Raw genomic sequence first — 13,393 nt, 5'->3', positions numbered from 1 at the left:
GAGATTCTGTTCCACTATAATTATCAGATTGTTTCTACAACCATCTAGTAATCAGTAATGTTTGATCATGGGGGCAACACGGTGGCTCAGTGGTTAGCACTGCAGCCTTGCCGCACTGGAGTTCTGGGGTTGAATCCTGTCAAGGATAACATCTGTAAGGGGTCTGTATGTTCTCCCCGTGTTTGCGTTCATTTCCTCCCACACTACAAAGACATACTGATAGGGAAAAATGTACATTGTGAGCCCTATATGGGGGTTCAAAATCCACAATAACAAAGTAATGTTTGATCATTGAGAATGGCAGAATTAATTAATACATGTAATTCTCACCCGATAAATTCCTTCCTCAATGGCTGCTTCAACCATGGCCCTCTCCAGTTCCTCCTCAGGTGTGAGATCACCTGATATTGCACGTTTTAGTTCACCTTCACCTCCTTCTTCTTCCACATTGCGCAAACCAGCCTGTAGCAAATTACAAAGTTTGTATGCAAAGGATTTAGCACTTGTACAACTAATCATACAATTAGTAATGATGTAATTCCATTAAATTACCTGGATCTGTACATCATTTATTTTCGGTCGATATCCATAATACTCCTCCTGACGTTTCTTAAACTTTCGGAAATGTTCTTGTATCAGGAAGATAGCATAAAACTTTCCAACAGTCACTTCATCATCTTAAAAAAATAATAAATAATAATAATAATAATATAAAAATGCATATGCAATGTCCCATAATGGCCATTATGTCTGTGTACATTGGACCTACATGTGCAACTGGCCAATGCTCTGCATAGGGATATTAATCAGTGCTGACACCTTAAATAATAGTGTACAATGACTTCATGTTGGCATTACATTATACAACATTAACTCACATTAGGTTTATTGTGTTGCTGCTACCTAATAACCAAAATGACACATTGATCTGTTTGCATAAATATTGGTTTATTCCTTGCTTGTAATGGTACGTGCCAAAAGTCTGTCACATGATCTTTCCAGCCAATGGTATCTGCTGATGCCTCTGAAGGTTCTAGAATCTGTTAGATTTGCACCCCTCTCTCCTGGGAGCATGTGTGGTTCCTTCAGTAGTGAGTTGGGGCCTGTGCTAAGACAGGACAAGATCACCTCATCATCTCTCCCCTCAGGAGATGAGCCCCTCAGACTACTCCACTGCTTTGTTCAGCTGCCAAGTCTTCTCCAGTAGTCCCAACTGAGATGTTTTATAAAGCAGTTGTATCCAAAGGTCAAGCGTAGCCAAATCTGCTAACCCCTGATCCTGAGGATGACCTGTGCTGGATTGCTGCTGTGTACAGAAGTCCTTTGTAATTCCTTGTAAGACTTAGACAAGCTTCTCTTCTGTCACCCAGTCCACGGCAGAAGAACATCTTCCTACAGAGGGGATACATCGTCCTATGTTCCTAGCCCCTTTGCATGCACCAGGCCTTTAATAGTTCTGCCAGACTGGGCACTATACCGTCTATATCCACATGTGTAGCTACATTTCCACGCTGAGCCAAGGTGTGAAGGCTCTTTCTAGGCAGAAGCATTATTACTTGGACTGTGTATTTCTTAATGATCATCACCCTTAGCAGCCAAGTATATTGCCTGCTCCAAGCAGACATTACTATAGGAGAGTGTGAACAGACTATTGCACGTATCTTCCATTTCTGCACCACTGACTGTCCTTACATCTGACCTTACATACCCAGCCAGCCTAAACAGTGTTAACCCTGGTTACCACATTTCTCTTTTTATGGCATCATGAACAGAAGTGTGTGCCTATCCAAAATCTACAAGTTTTCTACTTAAGGAACTGTTTTTCCTCATAATTTGCTGTGCATAATTTTCTGTGATATTTGCTGCTGGAGCAGCGTTGATCAAGCCCTTGCCTCAAAATTCGCTTTAACCCTTATCAGAGTGTCTGTTACAAAGAGGGGGAGCGCTAAACTGAACTGTGAGCTGAGTTGTACAAAACTGATACTGTGTCCTTAAAACACCCGCCATGACAGCTGGCTCCTGAAATTCATTGCTGCACTGTTTTGAATTGGCCTGCACTGCTATCCTGCTGCTGCCGCAATCGCTGGTGTCTCCCAACAGACTGTGATCACCCGGGCTCATCATCAGAACTCATCCAGAGCCTGCTGCTGCATATTGCTGATTTCTACTGTGCAGTCATCAGCCACAGTGAGTACCTGTTCCACAAAGAAAGGGAACCTTTTAACTCTTCTGGCGCAAATCAAAGGGACTGAGTTAACACATACAGACTGACCGCTTCAACGCACTTCATAAAAGGACAGTCACTGCTAAAATTTCTTAAAGGGCCAGTGTCATCATTCCATTTAACATGTCTGACCCCAGTACAAATGAACAGCCTCACTATATCAATGTTCAAGTACCACAAGCTGCAACTGCTCCTGCACCCAGCGATGTCTCTGCCACAGTTCCATCTGTTGTGGCAACCGGAGTGAATATCCTATTGGGGACCTCCCATATACCCAGCTATAGAGGGGATCCGCATACTCTCACCGAAATCTGTGAGAGAATCCTGTAAGCGTTTTACCTTTTACCTTTATCTCCTACTCAGCAGGCAAATGTTTTATTGGGCCAGCTGAAAGGAGTCGCATCTCAAGAGAGTAGTTCCTGACCAGCGTTGGAGAAGACCACCGTAGAAAAGGATCCTCAACCAGTTTAAGAGTGAATTTGAGACCCAGTCTCCTACAGAAGTCAGACTTTTCAACAGGCGACAACAGTCAGGTGAGACTTTAAGGGACTATGTATTAGCTTTGCAGACAGCATTCAGGACTCTTCATCAAGTGGACTCTATTAATCCTACTGAGGCTGACAAGATGCTCTTGGACAGATTCATAGAGGGTGTAGACTCCAAACTAGTACAGAGTCAGCTCCGCATTCTAGCAGTCCAGAGCCCAGGCCTTTCATTTACTGATTTCAAGTCTCTGGCCATACGTGTATTGAGAAATGAGTCACCCTGTGGAGCTACTGTGGCCTACACTCACCCACCAAGCATGGAGAGTGGGATTCCTCCTGTGTTCCTCCTGTGTTACCAGGCCGCCCAAAATGCTGCTCTTGATGTAGCTTGTCTACAGGAGTGTATGGACAAAATAGTCAATAGTGCAGTTCAGAAGTTGGGGAAATTGACTTTGCAAGCTACTCCACACTGCCAGGAGCCATCCCCCACTCATCCACGCTCACATGAGCCATGTTACTACTACCCAAGCATGGGAAGGCTCCCATCAGGGAGGACCTCACGTGGCGGAAAATATTTTTGCACATACTGTCATAAGACTGGCCATGTAAAATCCCAATGCTTCTAGTTAAACAGGATGCCCCCGAGGCTGAGGTCCAACCATTGTCACCATTGCACCCTGCCCACCTGTGTGGATTGACGGTGTTCCAATTGAGGCTCTTGTGGACATTGGATCACAAGTTACTACCCTACAGAAACATGTTTTTCTTAAATATTGGAACTCAATTGACTTGTCTAAAGCCATTGATGACGTTAAGCTACATGTAATAGCTAGCAATGGTCAGCCTATTCCACAGGTGGGATACAGGGAACCCACCATCCACATTGGCAACAGCCATCTCCCACAACAAGGTGTTATAGTCACAGATGTAGAGGATGAGGGTTCTGCTGCCTTAGTGCTAGGCGTGAATGTACTATGCAACTGTTTTACTGAAATATTAGATGCCTTGTATGCTTCTCTCCCTACTGCTTCTTCTTCCTACAAGAGAGCTATCCAGCATCATGTCAAAGTGCTTGTTGCTCATCAGAAGTTTGCCAATCATAAAGGTGAAATCTGCCATGTCTGAATCCGGGATACTCACCCTGTGACTCTACTACCCAACTTTGAAACCATGATCTGGTGTCACGCCTGTCCTGGTGTCAAAAACGAAGACTATGAGGATTTTGTTTTTGATTCCCAACCACTGGTGAGTGCTGCTCGCAGCATAGTGACCATCTCCATTGGTAAGATCTCTGTACAATTAATAACACGGGTGACACACCAGTTAACCTCCACAAGTTTTGTTAAGTTGAGGGGCCACACGGTGGCTCAGTGGATAGCACTGTAGCCTTGCAGCGCTGGGGTCCTGGTGTTCAAATCCCACCAAGAGCAAAAACCATCTGCAAAGAGTTTGTATGATCTCCCCGTGTTTACATGGATTTCCATCCCATATTCCAAAAGACATGCTGATAGGGAAAAAAATGTACATTGTGAGCTCTATGTGGGGCTCACAATCTACATTTAAAAAAGAAAAAAAAAAGTTGTCAATTTGGCCAGTTATACCAACTATCTGCTGAAGATGTTTTGTCTAATGACATCATTGCAACCCAGAAATCCATGAAAGCCACTGAGAAGAACCCTAACAAGTCTTCTATACCATCCTGGTGGACTGAGCTTAACCCCTTCCCGCCGATGGCACTTTTTGACTTCCTGACCAAGCTCAATTTTTCAAAACTGACATGTGTCACTTTATGTGGCAATAATTTTGGAATGCTTTAACTTACCAAAGTGATTTTGAGAATGTTTTTTCGTAACACATTATACTTCATGTTAGTGTTAAATTTTGGTTGATATGTTTTGTGTTTAATTATGAAAAAATAGGAAATTTTGAAAAATATGCATTTTATGAAGTTTGAAATGATGTGCATTGCATACAGATAGTCGAACCGCAAAAAATTATGTCATAAATCTCATGTCCCAAATCTCTGCTTTATGTCGGCATCAAACTTTAGTCACCCTTTTATTTTTTGCGGACATTATAAGGTTTACAAGTGAAGCAAAAATATTCAAAATTTTCAAGAAATTTCCAAAACCCATTTTTTAAGGGACTAATCCAATTATGAAGGGGGTTTGAAAGACCCTTGTATTAAACCCCCCATAAATCACCCCATTTTCAAAACTGCAACCCCCTAAAATAAGCCAAAACAACATATACCTAGTATTTCAACCTTATAAGTGCTTAACAGGAATTAAGACAAAATGGAGGTGAAATTTACACATTTGATTTTATTTTACTAATATTTTCGTTTAGCCCTAGAATTTGCACATTCACAAGGGGTTAAAGGAGAAAATGCATCCCGCAATTTGTTATGCAAGTTCTCTGGAATACCATAGTACCCCAATATATGGACTAATATATGGACGCACAGCGAGATGCAGAAGGGAAGGAGCGCCAAGGATCTTTTAGAGGGCAGATCTGGCTGTGATTAGTTTCAGGAACCATGTCGCATTTACAAAGCCCTTGAGGAGTCACAACAGTGAAAACCTATAGAAAGTGACCCCGTTTTGAAAACCGCACCCCTCAAAGAATTTATCAAGTGATATAGTGAGCATTAGTAACCCCAAAGTGAATATGTAAGCTGTGCAGAGTAAATTGGGCACACCAAATCCCATTCTATTTTCCCAGTAGCTCCTATGACACAGACAGGGAAGAGGAGCATTCTAGGGGGTCAGCGCTGGTGTATTCTTTCTCATTAGCTCTAAATCTGGGGTGTTCCCTGAAAACACTTGCAAAGCATATACATATCCTTCTAGTCGCAGCCACTTATGTCCTAAAGATTTGGCGACTTTTGGGGTTTTTGTCTTCACATTATACAGCCTTTTTTTTTTTTTTCTGGCAATGTGGCCATATGAGGGCTTGGTGTTTGCGGTATTAGATGTACTTTTTAATGCCACCATTTTGAGGTGCCTGTAACTTTGAGGTGCCTGTCCCCTCATTATGGGGGATCAGCGCTGGTGTAGTCTCCCTCATAAGCTCTAAATATGGGGTGTCCCCTGAAAATGCTCACACAGCTTATACATTTCCTTCTAGTCGCAGCCACTGATGTCCTAATGATTTGTTGACTTTTGGGGTTTTTGTCTTCACATTGTACAAGCTAGATTTTTATTTTTATTTTCTGGCAATGTGGCCATATGAGGGCTTGGTATTTGCAGTATTAGATGTACTTTTCAATGCCACCATTTTGGGGTGCCTGTAACTTATTGACTACATTTTATTAACTCTTTCTGGGTGGGATGTAAAAGGAAACATCAATTCTGGCATTGCTATTTAATACTGGAGGCAAATTTGCACTCGTCAGCCAGGAAGCTGCGCATGGGATGGATACCACCTGAAACCTATATGTCTCTATGCCCAATTAATTTAATCTTGTATCCAGGGTAAATGAGGTCCAACAAGGTACTAAAGCTGCCTTTCAATTGCACAGTTTTCCCCAATAAGCTTCTCCTTTAGGTCTAATATTGAAATCACTTACATAAATCATCCTTACATTCACACATATAAAGTTTAGTTTCAATTGCAACAATGCCTTCTTGCTGTATTTTTTGTGATATATATTATATATATGTATGTGATAACCAGGGGTAACACTGTTTAGGCTGGCTGGGTATGTAAGGTCACGTGGCAGAATATATGCAGCCCTAGTGTTTCTGGTGTCCCACAACCCTAAATTCCTCTGTAATACCCGTGTGCAATGTGCAGGTAACTGACTTCTGGACACAAGACACAAGAAAAAAAAAAAAAGAGAGTCTTCAATAGTTGATACTTTTTTTAATGGCTAACTTAATAATGATGACAGATTACAAGCTTTCGGATAACTCTGATCCCTTCCTCAGGTATAGTATAAAAACAATTTCTGAAGGATGCATATTTATATACAAAGACGCACATGGGAATAGAATAGAAACTGGTCATTTGTACATACAAGTAAACAATTATCAGTGCACAAGGTTCTTGTTAGCTCAAAGAGTGGTCCTTTATGGCTGTTTGATCAGTGATGATTCCTGTAAGAGGCCATAAAACCATGTGACAAATTCAACCCCTTCTGGAGTGTATTGAACAGAGTCATGAACTTGAACTCATAAATCCTTCTGTTTTTCTTTGATATGAAGTCTCCCCTTAAAACCAAAATTTTCATGTCATTGGTTATATTGTGATCTTGGTTGCAAAAATGTTTTGCTACAGGAAGGTCTATTCTCTTCTCTCTAATTGTGTGGTGGTGTGAGTTCATTTGCATTCTAAGTTGTACTGATCTGAACAACAACTGAAAACCTTCCATGAACATTTTAACCAGTTCCATCCCACCATCAACCTGACACTCAGTTACTCCTTCTCTGAAATTAACTTCCTGGACACAGTCATTCAGATACAGAACAACAAAATTGAGACATCACTGTATCGGAAGCCAATTGACCGCCCTACCTACCTAAGATGGGATAGCTTTCATCCTAAACACATAAATAACTCCATTGTCTACAGCCGGGCTATCAGATACCATCACATATGTTCAGATCCTGTGGATAGAGACCTTAGTGACCTCAAAAACACATTCTTGAGGCAGGGTTACCATCCTAGAACAATTGAAAACCAAATCACCAGGGCCACCAGAATCCCAAGATTGGAGTTATTAAAATACAATACCAAACAGGAAAACAATTGGGTACCTCTGGTCATCACGTATAACCCACACCTGGAGATGCTGAGAGATATCACACGCAAATTACATCCACTAATGCAAAAATATGACCGTTTAAAATTCATATTTTCAGACCTCCCTCTCTTGTGTTATAGACAGCCACCAAATCTCAGGAATATGGTACTTCCTGGTGCCGCCTTGAGTAGCTGTCTCGATACAGAGCTCCAAGCTGGGAGCAACCTTTATCTTTCCTTTTCACTTTCTTTGTCTGTATCTTCAAGAATCCTCTAACTAAGCAAACTAGCACTATGAATTAGCAACTATAAATCGAATGGAAGACCCTGTGGAGTTTCTATTGTTAAAGCATGGACAATGACTCAAGACCTGGAGTTTTCCTGTTGTGCACATGTGCCTGTTGCCATCCCCTCACGAGCTAAGAACCACATGGACACCATGCGGCAGACAAAGCTGGAGGAGAGACCTGCACCTGGACTGATATTTCTTTCTTTTACTGTGGACACATGGGACTCTGTTACAACCTGGAAACCTACCATCACCCACCTACCCCATGTGTTTATGGAAGCTTGGCAAGAGAGCAGCAGCCTGTCTACCTGGATGGCTTCAGACTTCTCTGGGCAGCAGAACACAGTGGTAAGAAGAAAGGAGGAGGAGGAGGGCTTGTGATGAAGGACATTTGGGGCATTTTTTTGAGGTTAATGGACAATAGTGCTGATGCAAGATACCAAACTATCAGCTGTGAGCATGAGATCTCACTACCTACCAAAGGGACTGCTACATGTTATCATGATGCATATGCTGCATATGTCCCCCACCTCTGCAAAAAAAAACAAACGTTTTTTGCCTGTTATATCTACATGCTGTGACCCCCCGCCTCATGTCCTCCAACCACATTCGGCGGTATTATTAACATCACTTCACACAGAGAACTAAATGATCCTGCAGTGTGTCTGTGTTTCTTTCTTTTTTAGTTGCTATGATTCCTAGGGTTTCTCTATCTGCCATGAGCTGTGTTTTCTCTCTTGTTATATACTACTGTACCATCTATGAAACTGTATCACTGAAATTTCCCCATTGTGGGACTATTAAAGGATTATCTTATCTTATTAGAAGCGCACTGTCACCTCCTACTACAACAGGAACGTTCCTGTGTGGACAGAAAAGGTGCAAAACCTGCCCTCACATACTGACCACTGACAAGATAAAGATCCCCAATTCTAACCAAGACTGCAAGATACCAGGTATCTTCACCTGCAACACACCTAATGTAGTATATTTAATAATATGAACCAAATGCCCCACTGAAAATCTGTATGTTGGAGAGACTGGTCAGAAACTTAGAATGCAAATGAACTCACACCACCACACAATTAGAGAGAAGAGAATGGACCTTCCTGTACACAAAACATTTTTGCAACCAAGATCACAATATCACCAATGACATGAAAATTTTGGTTTTAAGGGGAAACTTCAAATCAAAGAAAGACAGAAGGATTTACAAGTTCATGACCCTGTTCAACACAATCCAGGAGGGCTTGAATTTGCCACATGGTTTTATGGCCTCTTACAGGAATCATCACTGATCAAAGCAGCCATAAAAACCACTCTTTGAGCTGATAAGAACCTTGTGCACTGATAATTGTTCACTAGTATCAATTTATATTTTATTCTATTTCATCAGTTTCTATTTTATTCTCAGGTGCCTCTTTCTACATAAATATGCATCCTTCAGAAATTGTTTTTATACTATACCTGAGGAATGGATCAGAGTTATCTTGAAAGCTTGTAATCTGTCATCATTAATAAGTTAGCCATTAAAAAAGGTGTCAACTACTGACACCTTTGTTTTTTTATATTTTAGACACTAGAGATGAGCAAACGGCGTTCGATCAAATTGGTATTTGATCGAATATCAAGCTGTTCGATATATTCAATTCCAATCAAATAACACGCAGCAGACGCAGTAAAAATTTGTATCCCCTCCCACCTTCCCTGGTGCGTTTTTTGCACCAATAACTGTGCAGGGGAGGTGGAACAGGAACTACGACAACGTAGGCATTGAAAAAAATTGGAAAAAGCCATTGGCTGCCAAATTCAGTTGACCTTGGATTTATAAGAACAGTCGCCGCCTTCTCCGTCTCATTTTGCGGCTTGCTGAGAGGTAGGGACAGACATGCTGCTGAGGGCTAGAAAGGGATTAGATTGATTCTGCTAGGCAGGGAAAAACTGAAGAACAACAACAGCTCTTTTCAGAGCTATACTGCATGGAGAGGAGTCGATAGACGCTCAATCCAGATATCCATGGTGTGTACCCCCAAACGCCAAAGTGGGATACATAGCAATTCAGTCAGGCTATATACGCTCAATCCAGCTATCCACAGTGTGTACCCCCCCAAAACCTAAGGAAGATACACAGCAATTAAGTCAGGCTATATAGGCTCAACTGCAAAAGCAGTGTATGCGTTACATGTGAATAAAGCCTGAACTCGTGTGCAATCTAGTGTCTGTGTCCCTGTTTCCTGCACTGCTACCTGAGCGGTTCCCCACATATGGTGCTTCGGATGCGGGCATAAGTGCACTGAGACATAAACAAACTGAAATAGAAAGCCACAGCTATGGAGGAGATTGTGAAACAGCTGGTACTGGCTAATCATCATCAGCAGGCTACTGCAGCGTAACAAGAGACTAACAGAAGAGATGCAGAGTCCACTGCAGTACAGCGAGAGACTAACCAGCAGTTACAGCAGAAATTTGCAAAGACTAATGCAGAACAACAGGAGACCAACCGTCTTTTGGCCAAGCAGATGTCCATGTTGCTTGCTGCTCAGCAAAAGGCTGACCCAGCAAAGCCAGAGCGGGATGCCAGGAAAGAGTTCCATAAAGCATTGACCAAGATGACGTCAGAGGACGACGTAGAGGCCTATCTGACTGGGTTTGAAAGAGTGGCCACCCGTGAAAGGCTTCCATCGCAGCTCTGGGCAGAGGTGTTGGCTCCTTGGCTAGGGGTGATGATCATTAAGAAATACACAGTCCAAGTAACAATGCTTCTGCCTAGAAAGAGCTTTCACACCTTGGCTCAGCGTGGAAATGTAGCTACACACGTGGATATAGACGGTATGGTGCCCAGGCTGGCAGAACCATTAAAGGTCTGGAGCATGCAAAGGGGCCAGGGACATAGGACTATGCCCTCTGGCTCAGAAATGCCTGTAGGAAGATGCTCTTCTGGCATGGACTGGGTGGCAGAAGAGAAGCTTGTCCAAGTCTTACAAAGAATTACAAAGGAGGCAACACGGTGGCTCAGTGGTTAGCACTGCAGCCTTGAACTGCTGGAATGCTGGGTTCGACTCCGCCAGGAACAACATCTGCAAGGAGTTTGTATGTTCTCCCCGGTTTTGTGTGGATTTCCTCCCATTCTACAAAGACATACTAAAAATAAAATAAAAAATAATAATGTAAATTGTGATCCCTATATGGGGCTCAGCAATCCAGCACAGGTCGTCCTCAGGATCAGGGATCAGTAGATTTAGCTAGGTTTGACCTTTGGATCTGAACCAACAACATGTCCCAGGTATTTGACATGAGGTTTAAGTAAATGGCACTTGGATGGTTTGATCTTTAGACCATGTTCAATGAGCACTTGGAATACCTCAGAGAGGTGATGCAGATGATCTTGCTAAGTCTTTGAATATATGATGATGTCATCCAGGTACAACAGAACATGTTGAAAGTTGACATGGCCCAAGCACCTTTCCATTAATCTCTGGAATGTTTGCTGGTGCATTGCAGAGTCCAAATGGCATGCTGTTAAATTCATATAGGCCCATCGGGGTAGTGAATGCCGTTTTCTCTCTGTCCTCAGGAACCATAGGTACCTGCCAGTAGCTGCTGGTCAAGTCCAGGGTGGAAAAGTGGGCAGCTGAGCCAAGAGCAGTGAGGGATTCTTCAATGCATGGGAGAGGATAGGCATCCTTATGGGTTACATTGTTTAGTTTCTGGTAGTCGATGCAGAATCTGATAGTTCCATCTTTCTTTTTCAATAGCAATAGAGGTGCAGCCCAAGGGATTTGACTTTCTTGAATCACCTCTGCATCTTTCATCTCCTTTAGCAGCTTCTTGACGGGCTGGTACATGGCAGGAGGAATTGGACAATGTCTCTTTAATAGGCTGATGGTCACTATTGAGGATGCGATGCTGAATCAAAGTAGTCTTCCCATAATCTAGAGGGTGTTTGCTGAATGCCAAGTGGTGGCATTTGGCTATGTTCTGTGTGATATGGCTGACAATGCCCTGTAACACCCGAGGTTGGAACCAGGTCCGATCACGGGTGTTAACCCCTGAGATGCATCTCAGGGGTTTCGGTATATAATGGTACCGATCGGCACCACCCGCGGGGGTGCCGGTGTTGGTAATGATCAGACCCTGGGTCTGCCCCATCACTTCCCCCTCCACGTACCTGGTTGATCCTGCCAAAAAGGAAACTGTCAGCCCCGTGCATCTACATAGGCTGACAGCTTCCTGTACACTGTAATACACGTGTATTGCAACGTACATGTAGTTAAGCAGAGATCAGCAGATCAATGCTTCAATCCCCCATGGGGACAGAAAAAAAGTTATAAAAAAGTAAAAATAAAAAAGTTTAAATAAGTTTAAAATAAATTAGAAATAAATAAAGCCCCAAATATCCCATTTTCCCATATAAAATGTTTTATTATGTAAAATAAAGAAAAATAGAAAAAAACATTACATATTTGGTATCACCGGTATCATTATCTGAACAATAAAATTAAAACATTATTTAACCCGGACGGCGAACATCATAAAAAAAAACTTAGAAAACCACACAAAATAATGATTATTCACCACCTTTGCCTTACAAAATGTTCAATAAAAAGTAATCAAATGGTCAGATGAAAACCAAAATGGTACCAATAAAATTCAGAGGTCATCCTGCAAAAAATAAGCCCTCAACCAGCTCTGTCTACCGAAAAATAAAAATGTTATGCCTTTCAGAAAAATGGCGATGCAAAAATAATCAATTTTTTCCCTAAATTGAATTTTATTCTGCACAAATAGCAACGCATTAAAAAATAATATAAATGAGGTATCACTGTAACCCTACCGACCTGCAGAATAAAGGTAACATGTTACTTATGCTGTACGCTGCACAAGAAAAAAAATAAATGATTAGTGATAACGTGCTGCATTTGCCTACGGATGTTGCAGCAGGACCAGTAGATCCTCATAGGTTGATGATGCTAGCACAACATGCTTCATTGGCAATAAATCTGGAGAACACGTAGGCCAAAGAAGTTTTGCAATCTGGTAGAGACATTCCTAATTTGTTACTGCATGGTATGGCTACTCAGATCATGACATCAGCAGTTGGGGTAGTGTGATGCAGGATTAAGGCATCCATACTTAAGCTTGATATAAACCTTAATTTGTCACTAAAGACAATATGGTTCTAGTCTATAACAATCCAGGTTGATCCTCGTGATCAGCCAATCCATGTGACTGACATAGTGACACTAAACTTCCTTTTGTTAAGTGCCTGGAAATTTTCTGGGCAGAGACAGAGGTGTGTAATGAAGGTGTCACTTGTGTCTAGATAGTTCACAAGGAAACTGTGGGAGCTCCTCATATTTTTGGTGGATCAAGTGATTCTCTCTACTAGTGGTCTGTCTGGGCTACCCAGAACCTGTTCGCCATGTGTGCATCCCCTAACGTAACCACTGCTCCCAACATCTAACAGCTAGGTCAGAACAAAACCGCCATTTTGCTTTTCTCAGTCAATGATTCGCCCCCTCTCAAAGTCTGCCAACTGGGCAAAATGTAAGCAAGTGCATTATAAAGGCTTATCTAGTAGTCAATTATCTCTCACCAAGAGGTAAACTTCACAAAATTAGCATCTAAGAGCCATTTTATAGGGCAGCA

At 42.1% G+C, this 13,393-nt stretch overlaps 1 protein-coding gene across 1 annotated transcript in view; it reads right to left on the bottom strand.

Annotated features, from left to right (window-relative positions):
• Window positions 1–306: 306 nt before the first annotated feature.
• Window positions 307–13,393, bottom strand: part of CACNA1S (calcium voltage-gated channel subunit alpha1 S) — a 676,496-nt gene continuing 663,409 nt past the window's right edge. The window contains exons 37-38 of the mRNA XM_075263101.1: window positions 553–677; window positions 307–462 (exon numbers count right to left, since the gene is read on the bottom strand). Of these exons, the coding sequence (XP_075119202.1) occupies window positions 307–462; window positions 553–677 (281 nt within the window). The remainder of the gene's footprint in view (window positions 463–552; window positions 678–13,393) is intronic.

This window comes from Leptodactylus fuscus, chromosome 2 (assembly GCF_031893055.1).
Source record: "Leptodactylus fuscus isolate aLepFus1 chromosome 2, aLepFus1.hap2, whole genome shotgun sequence".
Lineage (NCBI taxonomy): Eukaryota > Metazoa > Chordata > Amphibia > Anura > Leptodactylidae > Leptodactylus > Leptodactylus fuscus.
The sequence above is the reverse complement of the archived record's forward strand: the minus strand, read 5'-3'. Positions and strand labels throughout refer to the sequence as shown.